At 51.3% G+C, this 19029-nt stretch overlaps 1 protein-coding gene across 2 annotated transcripts in view; it reads left to right on the forward strand.

Annotated features, from left to right (window-relative positions):
- Window positions 1–4296: 4296 nt before the first annotated feature.
- The window catches only part of LMNA (lamin A/C), a 45075-nt gene continuing 30342 nt past the window's right edge, over window positions 4297–19029 (forward strand). The window contains exon 1 of one of the 2 annotated variants that reach the window (XM_081340184.1): window positions 4297–4701. In XM_081340184.1, coding sequence (XP_081196310.1) covers window positions 4349–4701 — 353 coding nt within the window. In that variant the 5' untranslated portion in view covers window positions 4297–4348. The remainder of the gene's footprint in view (window positions 4702–19029) is intronic. The other variant, XM_081340185.1, reaches the window with a different exon arrangement.

Here is a 19029-nt window from a genome sequence, read left to right on the forward strand (position 1 = left end):
ACTGTGAGAACAATTAATCAGTGGAACCACCTGCCACCAGAAGTTGTAGGTACTCCATCACTTCAAGAAGAGACTGGAGAGGCACCTGTAGGGTCTCCTGCGTGAGCAGGGGGCTGGACCAGAAGAGGCAAGAGACAGATGAGATGGGGATGAGGTCTTCTTATACCATCAGCACCCCACCCCCCTCTGGAGGGTGAGCAGGCCAGGCCAGGCCAGGCAGCAAGGTCAGGTTTAGATACCTTTCGGAAGGGCAAAGGGGAGGGAACGCTTCTCACCTTCCGTGGCAGAGTGTTCCACAGGGACAGGGCCACCGCAGAAAAGGCTCTCCTCCTTCATCTGGCCTGCTTCATTTCCACAGCAGATGGGATCCGTAGCAGTCCCTTCTGTTGGCATGAGTGGGGTGGGCTTGTCCCATTAAGAGGAGAGGTCTCCTCAGATACCCTCAGCAGCTGACACGTCTCTGACTAGGATGAAGCAAAGGGCTCCACCCATCTCAGCTGGAAGGACGAGCTTTGAGCTCTGAAAGTAGCTGCATCTCTGGGGAAGCTCATGTAGTTGCTTTAAAGAGGAGTGCCAACAGGCAGAGAGGCCGGGCACCCGCTAGGCACGGGGAGTCTTCACAATAGCCACAATTCATTCTTTTCTCTCCCCTCTTGAGAAGGGGACTGGACTAGAATAGCTCAGAATAGCTTTTGTCTTGCTACTTTCTGCTCAGTTAACCTGCATGGGTCCTGGCTGCGTATTGTGAAAGCCTCCAATAAATAGTGGTAACAGAAGAATCGGAGATGAGATTGGGGGAAACCGTGCACCTCTCCTACTGAACCCAATCCAGGAGAAATGGATCGGGAACAAGTGGATGAGAATTACAAGAGAATAAGGAAGAAGTGACTGTGACATTTGGAGGGCTGAGAACGAAGGAGATGCCAGACGGGGTCAGAAACAACTCTAGCCTTTTCAAACATGGGCTTTAACAACTCTGTGTATTTTTATCCTGCCTTGATTATATTTATAAATAACTCAAGGCAGCAAGCATACATAAATGCTCCTATTTCTTCCTGTTTTCCTCAGAAAAACAACCCTGTGAGGTGGACTGGGCTGAGAGAGAGGGACTGGCCCAAGGTCACCCAGCTGGCTTTCATACCGGTGGTGGAATTAGAACTTGCCATCTCCTGCTGATTTGCCCATAGTCATCCAGCTGGCTTTCATGGCCAAGGCAGGACTAGAACTCGCTGTCTCCTGGTTTCTCACCTGGCACCATCACCACCGTGCCTTGCTTTTAAGGCAAGGAAGGAGCAGGACCCAAAGGCAGGATTGAGCTGCTTCATTCTGGTAATGGAGAGAATTAGAGAAGAGCACTGGGGGGGGGAGGTTTGGAGGGGGGGGGAAGCTTTGAAACTGGGAAGATTATTTTTTGATAGAGTCACAAATGGATCGTGGGAAAAACTGGGCCTGGAAGGAAAGGAATTTGAATCTGTGCAGAGAGAGGAAGTAGGAGTTCGAAAGTAAAATGTATTTTAGTTGTTACTGCAATTTGTGTCCCAGTCAGTTCTCCAAAACTTCTAGTCTCCCAACAGAGAACATGTGGAAAGAAGACCTTTGGGAAGAAAACATGGGGATGGAGAAGCTGTTTGAGACAGATTAAAAAGAATGAGGTTGCAAAATGAATGAAAAACAAAATATGGGAGGGGGATGAAGTGAAAGACACCATGGATGAGAAAAAAAGGCACATAATGGAATGAACAAGGCAAAGAAGGGAAATGAATGATAGAAAGAGGAAAAGAGCTGCAGAGAATGGAGTAAAAAAAATCAGGGCTTTGGAAAAATGCAAAAGAAACAAAGAAAATGCAGTGATTTTCCATCAGAAAGTAGGGCAAGTCACGGAACAGGGCTGAACAAGACACGTCCTGCAAAGTGAACGGGATGAAATGATTTGGGCTGAAACGGAAGTGAGGCAAAGTCTGATGGGAGGAAGACAGCTCTTGCTGTTCCCCGGGGGGGGGGCGAAGGGGACAACTCGCCGTGGGACCATTTAACAATTCTATTTAATTATTTAAAATAAACTAAAAATTTTAATTTTTACCATTCACATTTCATTCTATCCTTCCTTTTGCATCCTTTAATGATTCCTTTTGATCATTTCTTTGATATTAGTGTCACTTTTGTCTTGCTACGAGTTGTCCCGTGACGAGTTGGCCGTGGCGACGTAGAGCCCCCCCCAGAGCGAAGTCAAAGGCTTCAGGGGAATCCGCTTGTTATGAGCCAGGGAGTTCTTTGTGGCTCTTGGAAAGGGTTAACAAAGGACCCTCCACTGACCAGTCAGGCTCCGCCCCCAGTCCCCCAAACCACACCCCTTAACTACTTGGGAAGTCCAGAAGGCAAAAGTCCAGGCAGAAAGCCAGGGCAGTTCTCCGAGCCAGGCAAAAGGTCCAAGGCGAGGAGCACTTTTCCAAAAGGGGAACGGTGCAACAAGAGGCAACCACAGTTCACAAGCAAGGGCCCAGCTCGACCCCAAAGGCAAAGAGTGCTTCTCGCAAGAAGACGGGGACCAAGGCAAGGCAGGTCTGAAGGGAGCATCCTCAGGGCAGGCCAAGAACAGGCCTCACGGCAAAGCAAAAAGCAGCCTTTGACGCACACCAGAGCAGTTCTTAAAAGCAGGCAAAGCGGAGTGTGTGTCATCCGAAAACAAACACTTGTTCCTGGCAAAAGCCCCTCCTCAGGGCGGCTCCTTAAAGGTTACTCTCCAGGTGAGCCTCCTGGTGCCCTGCCCTGACTCTGCCTTCTCTGCTTCTCTCCATTCTTCCCACTGGGGGGGGATGGGGCGGGGGAGGCATTTGCTCTTCTCTGGAGCTCCTCTGCTCCGCTGCCTACCCTTTCCGTCTCCTCCCCGCTTCCTCTTGCTCCCCGCCTGCTCTTCCCGGGCCGGAGGGGCCCAGGACTGCCTGCTGGTTCCTCCTGAGCCACAGTAGGGACTGCATCATCCCCCTGCGCCAGGCCCTGCTCCTCCTCCTCTGACTGGGCCGTGACATGGCTGGTTAGGCGTTCCTCTAAAATCCTTTGGGTGGGAAAGATGTTAATCTGGAAAGCTAGGAAGACTGGTATTTTTGAAATGTGTATTTATTTATTGAATATTTATCGATATATATTTACAAGTGGTCCTTGAATTACGACCACAGTTGGGACTAGTACTTCTGTTCAGCAAGGCAGTCGTTAAATGAGTTACGCCTAATTTTATGACATTTTTGCCACAGTCGTTAAGCAGATCACCGTTGCCATTAAAGCACACGGTCGTTAAGAGAATCTGGATCCCCTCGTTGGCTTTGTCAGAAGCTGGCCGGGAAGGTCGCAGATGGCAACCTGGCAACTCCAGAATGTTGCAACCGTCATAAGTTCATGCTAGTCATGACTAAATGCCCACCTTTTGGTCACATGACCACAGGGACCCTCTGACAGCTGATGTCCAGGGCCTGCATTCCAGAAAACCCCAAACGTGCAATTCAGGTTTGAGAGTTGAGTGATGTATGACACACACACACACACACGCCCCACCAATGACCTGCCTGTTGCCCCTCAGGATCCCTTGTGCACTCCTGGATGGGAGGGAGGGAGGGGGCGAATGGGGGAACCTCAGCTGTGACTTGCAGGCCTCAAGCCTCAGCTTCCCAGGCAGGAGAAGAGGCAAGGACCAGGCTGGCCTGGTTCACCTGTCCCCCTGCAAAGGGGCAATGGGGTGTCCAATAGCAGCCAGCTGAGCCTCCAAGAGTCCCCAGGATTCCCCACCCGATCTCTCAGAAGGCCCTCTACTCCCCTCCCCGCAGAGGATCCCTTGGAAGAGCGGAAGGTGCAGAAGGAAAACCCCAGCAGGAAAGTTTCTCTTGGCCTCTGGATTGACGGCCCAGTACGGGGGGGGGCATCCCCTGGCTATGGTCAAAAAAGTCAAAATGGCTGCCACCAAGTTGCAACCGAAGCTCCGCTGCGATACATTTCAAAAAACCAGACTGGGCTTCTTCGCGGCCGAAATAGCCAAGCCGGCTGGTGGACGCGACTTCGGGGGAAGTGGGGGGGGATGCCTCCGATGGAGCCCCGCCGCAGCCGCCTAGCTGCGCTCAAGCCGGGGCGGGGGGGGGGAGGAGGACGACTCCCAGCATTCCCGGCCGGAGGGCCCATCCGGGGGCCGAGCGGGCCGGAGGCGCCCGGTTGGGCAGCGTCCCTCGGGGGGGCGGGGCCAGCGCCGGCCAGCCCGCCCCGCGCTCCTCCCGCGGGTACTTGAGGCGGCGGCGAGGCCGGGCGTGAGTCAGACGCGCCGCTGTCAGTCGGCGAGCCCCGCTAGGTCGCCGCCGCCGCCGCCGCCATGGAGACCCCCCTCGGGCAGAAGCGCGGCCCCGGCAGCGGGCTCAGCTCGACGCCGCTGTCGCCCGCGCGCATCACCCGCCTGCAGGAGAAGGAGGAGCTGCAGGACCTGAACGACCGGCTGGCCGTCTACATCGACAAGGTGCGCTCGCTGGAGTCGGAGAACGCGGGGCTGCGGCTGCGCGTCACCGAGTCGGAGTCGGAGGTCAGCCGCGAGGTGACCGGCATCAAGGCGGCCTACCAGGCCGAGCTGGCCGACGCGCGCAAGACGCTCGACTCGGTGGCCAAGGAGCGCGCGCGGCTCCAGCTGGAGCTCACCAAGGTCCGCGAGGAGTTCAAGGAGCTCGAGGCCAGGTGAGTCCTCCGCTCGCCCGCTTCCATCCGGCCGGGGCGCCGGCCGAGCGCTCTGGACGTGGACGGCGCCGGCTCCCGCCGCTCCCCGGCCCGAAGACGGGCCGCCCGCCGGCGCCGCTCGGCCGCCGGAGCCCCGGGCCGTAGGCGGGCAGCGGCCGACCGGGCGAGCCTTTGGGCGCGCGACCCTCTCGGCGGAGGGGGCCCCGGCCGGGGCTGCAGCTCCTCTCCCCCCCCCCGGGCTTTCCCGCCGCCGGGCGTGGCGCTGAGCTGGTAGAACTGCCGCCCGCCCCCAAAGCGGGCTGGGGGGGGGCGTCGGCAACCTGGACCGCGCCCAGGACGGGGCTGCGCGTGGCCGGGCTTGGGCGGGCGGGGCGGGGCGCGGGGGTGGAATCCCCCTCCGGCCAAGGCGGGGACGCCCCGGCCAGGGAAAGCCCTTAAATCGGGGTTGGGGTCCCGCTTGAGAAGCTGAGGGGCGTCGGTGGGAGACCGAGGGAGAGAAAAATCTCCCCCCCCCCCGGGAGAGCCAGTTTTCCGCGCCACGGCCGCGCCTCTAGATTGTGCTTCTGGGATTTTATTTCTAACCAGCAGATTCCTTGGCTCGAAAAAGTCCAAAATGCTCTACTGTAGTTGGTGACAGCAGCGGAAAAATTCTAGGAATGTGTGTGTGGTAGACGGATCCCCTCTTCCCTTGCTTGTGGTGTGTTGGAGTATTAGCTTTTTACTCCTTGACCCTGAGGACTAGAAACTTTCACACCTTAAAGGGTTTTAAAACTTTAATTTTGCCTTTTATCATTATTTTTAACTGTTTTGTCATTAATGTAGTACAGGGATGACAGATTAATAATTTGCTAATAGATTTAGTAGTTTAAAACTTTTGGGGGCCTGTTTTGCAAGGGATGGGGGTAGGCAACTCTTGCCCATTTATGATCTTTGGACTTCAACTCCCAGAATTCCATAGCTGGCTCAGGAATTCTGGGAGTTGAGGTCCACAGGTTTTAAAGGGGCCATAGTTGGCCACTCTTCATCTGCACCAATGTGAGTCAGGAGAACACAGCTAAATAACCCCAAACTGCTGTGTACAACACAGGAACCTCCCACCCCATCCAAAAATGTGGAACATCCTGTTGAGGACATGTGCATAGAAGATAAAATTAGATTCCAGTTTAGATTCTAACATTCCTGACCTTAAATAACCTCCCGATTTGGACTTCCCAGTCTGATTCTTTAGTGCAGGTTCTCTAGTTTTGTCTGTTTACTCATAAACAAGTTCTGATTGTTGAAGTGCAGATTATCCCTGCATGCTGTGTGTTCAGCTAAAGCTTCTGCTTGTCAGCCTGCACGGTTATTTAGCCCTTCTTGCAAAGGTTCCTGAGAAATGAGTGTGAAGGTCAAGTGTGCAGACAAATCCACCCCAGGAGTTCAGCGCTCTCTCTTCTACTCCATCTTGCCTGGATCTCTCTGATGTTTGTGGTGCTGGGTGTGGCACCTGTGTTCATTTGACACCTGTAATTAATCATTCTGCAATGTTATAGGTGTGCCAGCTCCCTCCTTCCTGGGCGATGACACATGGGCTTTGGTATGCTTCTGCCATGGCTGACTTTGCTTCGACTCTGGAGTATAGTACTCACCTGGGTGGCTGGAGTACCCAGCTCAGTTAAATTTCATTTCTGTCTGATAAAATGGATGAATCTCTTGCGTGCTCAGTTGCCATACTCTTGACAAAATTTGTGTGTGAGTGATTGTTATGCATATGGGTAGTCCTCAACTTATAACTGATGGGTTGGAAGGGACCGTGGAGATCTTCTAGTCCAAGCCCTCCCCCCCACACACACGCAGGCAGAAGACCCTGTGCAGCTGGTTGGATTGGTGGTTTAAGGGTCCAAAGTTAAAATGCCCCAGAAAAGGCACTTTATGGCCTGTAAAGCAATTCCAGCTGTTGCAAAATGTTGACTTGCCCCGCCCCTGTGCCCACATGGCCACATTTTGGGTGCTTGCCGACTTGTTGCATTTACGATCATGGTCACGTGGCAATGATTTCTGGCAAAAAGAAGGCTGCTTGGGAAAGTGGATTTGGAATTGCAACCCTTAATTTGCTTCATGACTGTGTGGTTCACTTAATGACCTTGTGATCTGCTTAATGACTACTACAATGGGTAAAGAAACCCAGCTCCAGTCATGGGATGCCTTGATTTACAGCAGCAGTGACTTTTGACTGATCCCAATTGAGGTTGTAAGTCAAGGACTATCTGGATTGCCTCCTGTGAGTGAGCAGTGGCAAATATATTTAGGGAAAAAGTCACATCCAGGAATGGAGGGTGGGGGGGGGATGTATTTCCTCAGTCATCCTGGAAGGATCTGAGCTTTGCAGGGCAGAGCAGATGGAGACTTTCCAGAGAGGCTGTTTCTGCTTTTAAACAAATCCAGGTGTGTGTTTCCCTCTCCCCTCTGCACATGTATATACCCCCCCCTCCCTTAGCTACTGTTTCTTTTCATTGGGCTAGTTACTTTTGTGTCTTTACTCAGAGTAACTTTGAGGAATGGATATCCCTAAACAAAAATATTATGGGCTGCTTTCAGGAACTCCTCAGCGCAGATGTAAAAAGGCAGGTATTTTTTGTGAGTTCAGCAGCGCCCTTTCAGACTAACGAATGTCATTTAAAGGCACCATGTTTCGTGAGCTCCAGCTGGCTCCATCCAATGCAAAAAAATAAAATAAAATGCTTCAGCCAGGGTTCAGGTTAAGTTGCCTAAAGCTGATTTTTGTTCATAGCACAGCTTTCCTCCTATGAAAGATTTGCCTACAAGTCAGCAGGCAAAGTAGTAACTCATTGACTTCAGACTCTGAGTAGAGAGGGAGGGGAATTCCGGGTGTGCATCTGGGCCATTTGTATCAGCTTCACCAATCAGCTTTGGGGCCGATTGGTGAATCTGAAAGACTCTTGTGCTCCCCTTTTGGGTCATCGTGGTCTTCATAGATCCAAACTAGAACTAAGGAGAAATTTCCTAATGGTGAGGACAAGTATCCAATAGAACAGCTTCCCTCCAGAGGTTGTGGCAGCTCCATCACTGGAGGCTTTCAAGGAGAGACTGGACAGCCACTGGTCTGGAATGGTACTGGGTCTCCTGCCTGAGCAGGGGGTTGGACTTGAACAGCGGCCCCCAGAGGATTTCCGTGGACTGGAGGTGGCGTGGTTTTGCGTGCTGCTTGCATCCCATGGATGGGGCTTTGCTTGTTTGTGTGGACCTGTACTGGTGCACGGACTGGAGGTTGGGGACCCCTGGACTAGAAAACCTCCGACTCTGTTATTCTGTGGAGCTGGTGGAGGTCTCAAATTTTTGGTCCAGAGATGTTATCAATCTCCGGATGAGAGTTTTCACCTGGATAAGACTTCAAGGATCCTTGCTGGCTTTTCTTGCTGCCTAGTGACTTTTATCTCAGTTCCCCAGGCTGGGTCCGGAGGCCCACAAAGTGGCTATCTGGTGCAGTGGCAGCTTCCGTCTCCTGTCCTCTGTGACTCCCTTCTTTGGAAGTTGTCAAATGCTGAAGTCTGGAAACAGACGGCTGCTCTGATGCGCTCCTTGGAAACCAGCAGGTTAGGCTGAGGCTGGCGCAACGTGCTGTGTGTCTAGTCCTCAGTGTTTGTTTTTAGGGCTTCCCAAACAGGGGCAGCTTCTCTTCTTTTTAAGAAGATGGATGGGGCTGGTGCTGCCCTCACTGCTAAACGAGATTCTTCTCCATACGGTGGAATAATCAAGTGAGGGTATAAATCAGTCTTTTTGAACTTTGGCAACTGTAAGATGTGTGGACCTAAGCTCCCAGAATCCCCCAGCCAGCTTTGTTGAGAAGGGGAATTCTGGGAGTTGAAGTCCACACATCTTTAAAAAGACTCTTATAAATACAATGTGAGAAATTTAAACCCAAAGTTCTGGATCGTTATTCCAAGTCACTTGGGGGGGAAAGCTAGCTTCTTGCAAATGTCTTTTCAGCTGGGCCTCTGTCTTTATCTCTGATAATTTTTCCTCCATCTTCCTGCCATTCGCTCCTCCTTGAGTCCATCCCCTGCAGCCCTTAAAAGCCCCTCTGCCCCCCTCCCCCACTGAGGGGCTGCCACCTCCACCTCGCTGTCCCTGTTTTCCTTCTCTTTCTTCCTTAGCCAGTTTGGAAGGGACAGCTGCAGGCGGAGGCTTTTGGGAGGAGCTGCTGGAGAGGGCTGCTCCCCTTTTATCTTCGTGAGCCATTTGTGGCTGGCATCCTGGACTGCCTCTGCCTAGCATTGTTGCAGATGGTAGAAGGGAGGGGTGGGCAGTGCCTGGCAGGAGCCATGAAGGCCAAAGCGGGGCTTGACAGAGAGGTATCGGTTTGAGTGCTGGGACGCCAGAAACATTGAGCGGAACAGGGGTTGGACTAGAAGACCTCTGAGGTCCCTTCCAGCCCTGGGATTCCATGTTCTATAAACACACTTCCAAGCCAGGGGACTCTGTGTTCCTCAGTGAGGGGAGAATTTGCTTTGCTTAGGCCCCAAAATAGTCTTTCTGAGCTTATGTATTGCTGCTCAAAAGAGAGTCTGAGCTTGCATCGATGGCTATAACGGTCTGCTTCATTCTTGAGTCCCTTCCAGAACTGCTGCCAGCCCAGTGCCCTGTTTCCAGGGGTCACTGAGAAGATGCTTCCCAGCCATTAGCGGGCAGGAGGGATTCCATTCCTCGACTAGGAGTCAGACTTGACCTGGGCGTTGTGTTTTGGGATGATTCAAAGGTCCTTAATTTCCCACATGTATTCAAACGCCCTTGAACCTTTACAAGGTGCCCTTTCAGCTGCAACCCCCCGCTTCTCTACTAGAAAGGTTCCCGAAGAGGCTGCTTGGCCTTCCATTCATGCCAACTGTGCCAAGATAGGAGCTGGCTCCCAAGAGGTGGAGCAGGCTGTGAGTAGCAAGGCTCGCCCACGTGCCAGCTGAGCTCTGAGTTGCCAGCTTGGCAGAGGGCTATGGGCTTCCTCCATGTTGAAGGGGAGGAGCTTCCTCAGCCCCACCTCCCCGTGAATGGGCCAATTGGCAGCGTAGGGCTGCCCTGCATGGTCCGGATTGGCAGTCCCCATGGAAACCAGCGGTTAGTTTGGATTTGAATGGCAGAGGAAGCGCCAGGCAGGACCGTTTCTGACTCATAGCAGCCACTCCTGCAGGAGCAATTATTCCTATGATTCATGGGCTGCTGTTCTTTCCAATCATGGGGAGCTGCCAAGTGGGAAGGGGAAGAGCCAAGATGGGCAAGATGCCCACTTGGAGGGAGGAGGCAGGAAGGAGGCCTCCCCAAATGCTGGGGAAGAGACCTGCCTGCTGTTTTTTCGGTATTTGCTACTTTTAGCTGGGCTTTCCCAAGAGATCCCCGCTTTCCAAAACGTCAGGGTCCTGTAAATTTCCACCACAGGCATCCCAGGCGGATCCAGGGTGAGCTTAATGTGGTCCCATTCATCTGAGGACTGATTTTCCCCACTGTTCTTCCCTCGCCTGACTTTTCCCTGCTGCAGTGCCCACCCTGGCATTCCACGAAAGGAAAGCTTTGCCCACTGGTGGCTGCAGAACCTCCTGATGCCATCCCTGTCTACCTCTCTACAGAGACAGCAGCTGCCGTAACAGGTAGCTCTCCTGCTCTGGAAGTTTTGAAGATCATGCTGTGGCTGCAAAAGTTTGCTTCCCACGTTACTGAGTTTTTGTTTTTATTTTTAAGTTATTTTAAGTTTTACATTAAAAGAAAAAAAACATAAGTTTGCAATAGTGGCAAATATCTGTAGCTCTCTTCATTAACAACTTACCGCTATCTCTTAAAATGAAACCAAACCTCTCTTTATTTCATATCCCCTCCCAATTTCTATAAACTCATTTCTAGGGTCTATGGAGATTCTCAGTCATCCAGGTCATGGTTGTCCCAAGGGTGCTTTTCCAAAAGGTAGTTGGGTTTTTCCTTGAAAACGTTTCGCTTCTCCTCCAAGGAGCTTCTTCATTTTTAACTGAAGAAGCTCCTTGGATGAAACGTGAAATGTTTCCAAGAAACCCAAGAAAGCCCAGTTGCCTTTTGGGACTCGTGTCTGGAGCCTCATCTCCCTGCTAAACAGCAAAACTCCAGTGTAAACTCTATGAGTTTTTAGTCTTGTGATGGTGCCAATTTTTTTCAGCTGCAGTTCACAGGAGAACAGCTGCTCCTTGCTAAGAATTGTGTGCAATGTGCACCAGGGTGGGCATTATTTTCTAAGAAGAACTCCTAAGTAATGGGCTTCTTAATCCTCTGCTCTTCCCCAGTAGCTTCCCGAAGCGTGTCTACCTTTTAAGGACGCACCTGGGATCAGGCAGGTGAAAATGCAGCTGTGGTGGGACTGAGGCACAAACTCCCCCACAAATACCTGGGACCCCTGTCCTGGCAGGCTGCCTTCTGCTGCAGCTTTGATGGTCAAGGGACTGCTCTTATGTATATGTCCTGGGACTAAAGGCGCCTTGCCATCAGACAAATGCAAAATAATGGGAGGCCTTAAAAAAAACCAGAAACGCCCTATGAAAATGCCAGGTCTTAAGAGCTTTCCTGAGGTCTAGGGGGTTTTGCAGCAGGGAAAGAGGGGTCCAAACTCTGGGGACACCCCCTATGTTAGTGTTTCTCAACCTTCACAACTTTAAGAGGCATGGACTTCGACTCCCAGAATTCCCTGGGGATGCTGGCTGGGGAATTCTGGGAGCTGAAGTCCACCCGTCTTCAAGCAGCCAAGGTTAAGAAACACTGCCCTAGAGGGAACATAATCAGGACCCCAACCCAAATGAAATATGTGCAAGAAAACAACTCGAAAGTGGTCGCCAGCCTTTGAATTGGAGCCAGAAGCAAATCAGTGGTTTGGGAAGCAGCGACAGCTTCAGACTTCCTGACGTGTTGAAATGAAACAAGCAGCTTCTCCCCAGCTATTTGCTGTGCTGAAACCTGAGTGTAACCTGTAGCCTGCCCCCAAAGCCTTCAGCAGGAAGTTGGGATGGTTGTGCCAGTGGGTCGATGCCAGGGAAGAAGGGGCACCTGGTTAGCTTTGGGTGGGCTTTCTTTCCTTTAACTGATTCCTTCTGCCATTTCTCCTTTGATCCGAAACCACAACCAGGAACAACTAATTCTCTGCCAGGGTTACATCGCAACAAGAGGCAGGAGGAGGAGGTGGGTGTTGTGTTCTGCCCTTGTGAGCAGGCTTCTGGTAGAGTGGAAATTTCTGTCCAGGGTGGCAATTTGTTTTCCTGCCATTTGGCCTTGAATGGCCTTGAATTTAGCCCACATATGTCTTTAATTCCTTAGTTCCAGAGCCTTCACGGCAATTATCTCCCCAATCACACAACAGATCCAGCTTTGTGTGGCTCTTCAGTGCTCCCCCCCCCAAAAAAAATCCACCCTTTAAATTTTTGTTTTGCTTATTGATCTTCCTTTTTCCTACGTTGCTGTCCAGGAAGTTTTTCAGGCTTGGGAAACTTCTTTGTTTGTTTGTGTCTGTGTGTACATGTGCAGGCACACACTGCATAAGCTACTCAGAATAAAGTTTTCCCAGGTGGCTTACAAAACACTAGAGCCGCTATTAAAAACAGACTAAAAGGAGCCGTTAAACTTACAGAACGCAAGACAAGCAAAGAGCCTTGGATTTCATTCAGAAGAGGCTCTGGAATGTGCTGGATAGCACACACAACAGTTGTCTGCAGCAATTGTGCTATTTTTTCAGGGCAGAGCAGCTGCCCCGCCACCGACATCCAGGATGTCCACATGGTGCTGGCTGCAGAGGTGGCCTCTTTAATGATGAAACAGAGTGGGGGTCCTTCTCCTTCTCATCCGATTGAACTGCTTAGCAAAAGTGCCTTTCCTGAGTTGGGTCCCGCCATTGGGGTGAGATCTGGGTGCCCTTCATTGGGGGCAACGGGGCTGGACCTCTGGAAGCTGCGAGAAGGGCAGCTGGAATGCCCACCAACCTGGGCAGCGTTTCTCCTGTGGATCCATGGTACCAATAAAGGATAATTTATTTGTATTTATTTGTAGCTAAGAGTTGAACTGTGGGGTCCTATGTGCTCTCTGAGCTTGGTGGCTTTCTTGCAGATGTTTCATGACCCAACTAGGTAACATCATCAGTGTTCAGAAAGGAGGAGGAGGAGGAGGAGGACTGTGGGGTCCTTGCTGCTCTCTGGGCTTGGTTGTTTTCTTGCAGATGTTTCATTGCCCAACTAGGTACCATCATCATTGCTAGCCCCGTGATATTCCTGCTAATAGCGCTGAGGTTAGTGGGTGGGCTGGGAAGCTATTCCCTTCCACGTCCAGGGCTTCCTCCTCCAGGAGCCCTCTTCAGCCCGGGAGGACGGAGTGGCTCGCTTCCCCGTCTTGGAAATGAGCCCCCCTGTTTGGCAAGCTGCCTTCCCTCCCCATTGCCTGGGATTCGGGAAGAGAGCAGATTGCCCTCCTGCCCCTTCCCCAGCTGAGCTCCTTTCTGCATTATACGGGTTAACCTGATTAGTTCAACCAGGCACCTCCTCCTTGGCGCTCCCCAACTCCAGCCTTAATGAAGAAGAATCAGCCATGGGGAAGGTGCTTCGGCATCTTTGCTCTTCTGAACAGTTTCATCAGTGGTGGGAATTCACTGGAGACCCTTCACCCCAGTGGCTGTTTGGGGAGGGGGGGAGAAATCTGCTTGTGTCTGCCTTCTCTGAACTTGGGTCAGCCTGTGTGAAAGCACAGACACTGTGTGCTTACCTGCGTTTTAGTGCTATATGCTGCACAGCAGCTTTGCTGGCTGGGGAATTCTGGGAATTGAAGACCACCCATCTTAAAAGTGGCAAAGGCTGACAAAACTGCTCTATTCAAGCAGCCTGTCTCAGCAGTTGGAGCAACGCACTCTTAGCTGGGAGAGGGTGAGGGGTGTTGGGGTGCCGGCTGGAGACAGATGGTCCCTTCTGAAGCAGTAGGGACGCTGCGTGCCAGTGAGGGGGTCAGGGCGTCCTCCACAAACCTGGGATTAAGGAGGGAGCAGGAGGATGTTGGGCATCAGAGGCAGCCTTGGGAAGCCGGTCTCCTTGCCCTGCAGTGGCCTGGACCAAGTGGAGGCCGTGGGAGAGAACTGCCTGCTGGCCTCATAAGGGGTGTGTGCTGAGGCCGGGGAAGAGGATTCTGACACACACCATCCCGCCCTTCCTCAGTGCCGACGGACTTGGGTTCCGTTTCTGCTTCCCGGTGCCTCCAGCCAGCGGGTGCCACCCGGCGAGCTTCTCTGCAGCTCCACAAAGTCTGGGCCAGGTAGAGAAATCCAACTTGTTTGTGTGGCCTAGTTCTGGATCGCCTCATGTTTGGTGACCATCTGTGGCTGAAAAAGGTTTTCCAAGCATTGCTAGACAAAATGCGCCGAGCTGAGAATCCACAGTCAGCGTATGAAGGATAAAAAGGAGCACACAAATGACACATTTTTCTTGCTGAATAGTTTGTGGGCTACGTAAACATGGCCCAATACTGCAGGAGGAGAGCTGACGTCGGTCTGTGTCACCTATCCCGGGAATATGACAGCATCTTTTATGACTTAGGAATTTTATGACGAGGCAGAAGCTTTTGTGAGGTGCAGCATTTTCATGTGCAAATGCTCTGACTTTCTTCCCCTTGCTCAAGTGACCCGTCGGGGTGAAGACTCCGGCAGGCGGTCTTCCTCACTGCAGCACCAGCCCTTCTCCGCCTGCCAGCTCCTAACTCCTGGGCTCCATGCAGGATGGGAAGGGCAGGCCAGATTTTCAACCTGAGCCTGTTGACCAAGAGCTTCGTGTGGGCCGGTCACTTCTCCATCGCTGGTGTCCTCCTCGCCTGGAGGGAAGGGTGGTGCCATTCAGCAGACTCTTGCTTGCAGCATGGAGTCTCGGGGACAAAGAAATGGGTGAGCTGAGCCCATGTCAGGGACTTAGGCTCCCTTGCGGAGGCTCTGCCAGGGATGTCTGGAAATTGGGCCACTGCCACTTCTTGAACAAGTTGGCTTGCTCAACAGTCTTGAACAAGCTGGTTTCTGTTCACATCAGAGAGATGTAATGCCGATGCTCTCCGTTCAGTACAGTAATTCATTGAAAGCTTGCTATACAAAGTCAGTCCTAGCATGGATCCAGGCAAACCCTGGATAGGGATGAACTTTGAAAAAGGACTCTCCCCACAATGGCTTGGCCCTAGGAGCTAAACCAGCACAGGGAGTAGCCAGAGGCTGAAGCCCCAGCAATGGAAGAGTTAAGTAACTGGGGGGGGGGTTCTTGGTGCTCTCTGAGTTTGGGGAATTCTGGGAGTTGAAGTCCACCCATCCTCAAGCAGCCAAGGTTGAGAAACACTGCTCTAAAAATAATAATAATGCTGGCTTTGGATTATTTCCATGGAAAGAGAGCCTTGGTGGAGCAGTGGGCTAATGCCTCTTTAAGTAACACCAGCTGCCTGCAATTAGTGCAGGTTCGCGTCCCACCAGGCTCAAGGTTGACTCAGCCTTCCATCCTTCCGAGGTAGGTAAAATGAGGACCCAGATTGTTGGGGGCAATAAGCTGACTTTGTAATAATGCCGCTGGGGGGTGGGGCGAAGGCCCTAATAAGCAGGCATATACATAGAATGAAGGCTACTGCTAAGCTTGTAAGCCGCCCTGAGTCTTCGGAGAAGGGCGGGATATAAATGGAATTAAAATAAATAAATAAATAAAATCATTTGATCCAGTTTTAAATTCTTTTTAGCTACCTTAGCTGTAAAATCCATTTACTTTTTTTCTACTTAGTACAAAAAAGAAGCATGCAACCATACTTGCAAGGATAATTTACATATGATGACTCCACCATCCCCCAGATTTCCATTTTAGACCTTATTTTGCTTATTGAACCTCTAATTTACAGGAGTGTTTTAGCTTCGCCACAATTTGATCAGATTAAGGGTTCCGCACCTCTCCACATAAAGGCAGCAAAAGGGCTGGTGGGCTCTCCCACCCTAACATGCAAAATGTCCTCATTTTCAGGGGACAGTGCGAGATGGATTGTGGCGACCCACAACAACTGTCCCCAAACCTCCCTTCCCAGAAGAACAGGTGGCCCTCTTCCACCCCCCAGCCCCATTTAGCACGAGGCCTGCAGGAAACATCCAGAGCAGCCCCAACTGAACAACCAAACTGGGATAAAGTCGGTTTCATGTTTCCTTCAGGCAGAAAGCACCAGTTGCTCCCCTCCAGACAATGCAACCCCCTGAATCCACAGAGGGGAGCCACCACTTGTGCGGACAGGTGGGCTGTTGCCTGGGGCTCTAAACTGACTCCCCTTCCAAGAAGGGAGGTGGTTGCAAGGAAGAGATGAGAATATCTTCAACCAGAATACTTAAAAAAAAGAGAGGGGGATCCATTAAGTAGATTAGAGAAGTGCCTTTGGGATGGGGTGGTCCTAATTTCAGATTCACATATTTAAAGCCTTCTTCTTCAGATAATTTCATTCAGGTTATGGAGGAATAATAAAATAAAGTAAACTGTGAAAGCCAAATGCTAGATTTCCAATGGGGGGGGGGGTTATATCAGATAAGGGCCCAGATGCCAATCATGGGATGCTGATAAAGTTGCCTCCCCTTCCCAAAAACCGTGGGTCAGTCCACCTAGGAGAAAGGCCATTGGCTCCCACAGGCCAGCAAATACTCAAAAGAAAGATATCCTTCCGTCACTAATAAGCACCATGGTGTGAAGAATCAGGACTATACATTAAGTTGCAGTTCCGAAGATCTATTGCTCAAGAATCTAATCCAGGTTTGGTGCTAAATTGGTGCCAGATAAGAATCGATGGAATTCAAGAGGGTTGGACTTAGACATTTGTGGGAATGTAAGGACTCTAGGCTGATGACTCGCTCAACTCCGCCCCCGGCTCTGCCTGCTCTTCTCCGACCCAGGGAGGCCATGCTAGGACTGACTTTGTATAGCAAGATAAATCTGAGCTAATAAAACATTGTTTTTTGTTTCCATGCTATATAATGGCCTTGTTACTATAATTACTAAGAGAATGGCTCGGTTATTACAGAATTCTAGATTGCCTTAATGCAGGGGTCAGGAACCTGAAACAGTGAAAGAGCCACTCGGAACCGGTTCCCTCACAAAAGGAAAAACTCGGAGCCACAAAAAAATGTGTGCACATGCGTGTACATGCGCACATGTGCAGAACAGGGTTTGACTGAAGAGTGGAGCCAAGGCGAGATATGCACCTACCCTGCATATTTGAATTGATTGGTTGAACTTTTTTAGTCCCACTTTTTTTTTTTTTGGACTGCACATGGCAGAGAACTGGAAGCCGCAGGAGACGGCTGAAAGAGCCGCATGCGGCTCTGGAGCCGCGGGTTGCAGACCTGTGCCTTAATGCTTAATAGACTAACACAGTTGAGAGGGACCTTGGAGGTCTTCTAGTCCAGCCCCTGCTCAAGCAGGAGACCCTATGCCATTTCAGACAGGTGACTGTCCAATCTCTTCTTAAAAACCTCCAGTGATGGAGCACCCACGATTTCTGGAGAAACTGCTCCACGGATTGATTGTTCTTGCAGTCAGGAAATTTCTCCTTAGTTCTAGATTGCTTCTCTCCTTGATTAGTTTCTATCCATCTTTTCTCGTCTTGCCTTCTGGTGCTTTGCAAAACAGGTTGACCACCCCCCCCCCTCGTTCTTTGTGACAGCTCCTCAGGTATTGGAGGGTGGCTGTCATGTTTCCACTGGGTCCTTCTCTTTATTAGACTAGACTTATTCAGTTCCTACAAGTATGATTGAACCTCCAGGCCTATTAACTCCGTTGCTCTTCTTTGGACCCTTGCAGAGTTTCACCTTCCGCATCTTGGCCTGGGCAGATGGAGCTGGGGTCTTTCAAACTTGCGAGATGCTAGAAGGTGAACTATTTTTTGTACTTTACAGAGGCTGTTCAAAGCCCCTGAAAGAGGCGTGTTGGCCTCTTTAAGTGTAAGAGCTGCCTGGGCTGCTTCGGGGCTGCCTGGGTGAGCTTGAGCGAGTAACCTTGCTCCAGCCCCAGCATGTGCAGGCAGCCAGGCAGGTGTAGCTTTTGAAGGGCCGAGGGGGGTTGGCAGCAGGCAGCAGCTACCTTGCACACGTGGAGGGGGGGGAGTTTTTCCAAGTACTTTGCACCTCCTAATAATTAACCTCTTGCTCTTTCAAGAGAGAAGAATTGGGAGATTATGTTTGTTTGCAGTGCTGAATAAACGGCAGTTTATTTACCCTGCAAGCGGTCTTTTGAGGGGTCCTTACTGTGCTCTGAGCTAGCTTGTTTTCCTGCAAATGTTTTGTTACCCTAACTGTTGGGCAGGACACCAGAGTATAAACTGACAGCAGACAGCACTCCTTACTAGCACTGATGAGGTTACCTAGTTAGGGTAATGAAACATCTGCAGGAAAACAAGCTAGTTCATGGAGCACTCGGGAGCCCTCATTTCAGCCCTGAGCTACAAATATTCTCCCTCATTGGAAACGGTCTTTGTTAACAAATAATCTGAAGATTTAGTCTTTCTGCTTGAGGTGCATGGCTAGGAACTCAAAATATTTAAATGGACTATTCTTCAAAATCAGGTTACCAAATCCTGGCAACTCCCAGAATTTCCCGGCCAGCATGAAGTCCAGGAATTTTAAAGTTGCCACGCTTGGGAAACTCTGTTCTACGTGAACACCTACTGATGTAAATAAGCAAAGTGTCCACGTTTTCCTTCAGTAACTTAAAGAACAGATGAATTTTGAATGTTGGCAATGAATTCACTTATTCCCCTTTAATGGATTTGCCTGGCAAGGAAGCAGCTGGCTCTTTGCTAGATCAGGCTTGGTCCTTAAACCCTTGCAAACAACAGGCTCGGAAATGAACGATGTAAATTGGGGGGGGAGGGAAGGAGCCCCCCCCAAGGGGCCTCACAGCCACCCTTTCTGGCTTGGAGGGCCAACTGAAGTCTCGCGAAGAGCCAGGCTCAAACCAGAACAGAAAACTTACCCAACCGGGTCTGTTTCTCCCACCCTTTTGGCACAGAGCAGCCCTTGACGTCAGCCACGGCCGGGAAGAAAACCCTGCTTTGTTTACCGTCTTCAGCGGGAGCTCTGCCCTGATTTCTTGTGGGGTGGCAAGATGCCCACCACGCTCTGGCCCCTTTCCCTCCCACCCGCCCACCCGTGCACCCAGAGAAGAGGCTCCCAGGATGTTGCATCACTCTGCAGGGGGAGAGAGCTGGGTGGGGTCTCCCTGTGAAGTGGGGGAGAATGTGACCTTTCTCTCTGGGGAAAGAGCCGGGCTGTTGTTGGAGAGCAAGGCAGCGCAGTCGCCTGGCGGG

Source organism: Vipera berus, assembly GCF_964194415.1.
Source record: "Vipera berus genome assembly, chromosome: 16".
In the NCBI taxonomy this organism is placed as follows: Eukaryota; Metazoa; Chordata; class Lepidosauria; order Squamata; family Viperidae; genus Vipera; species Vipera berus.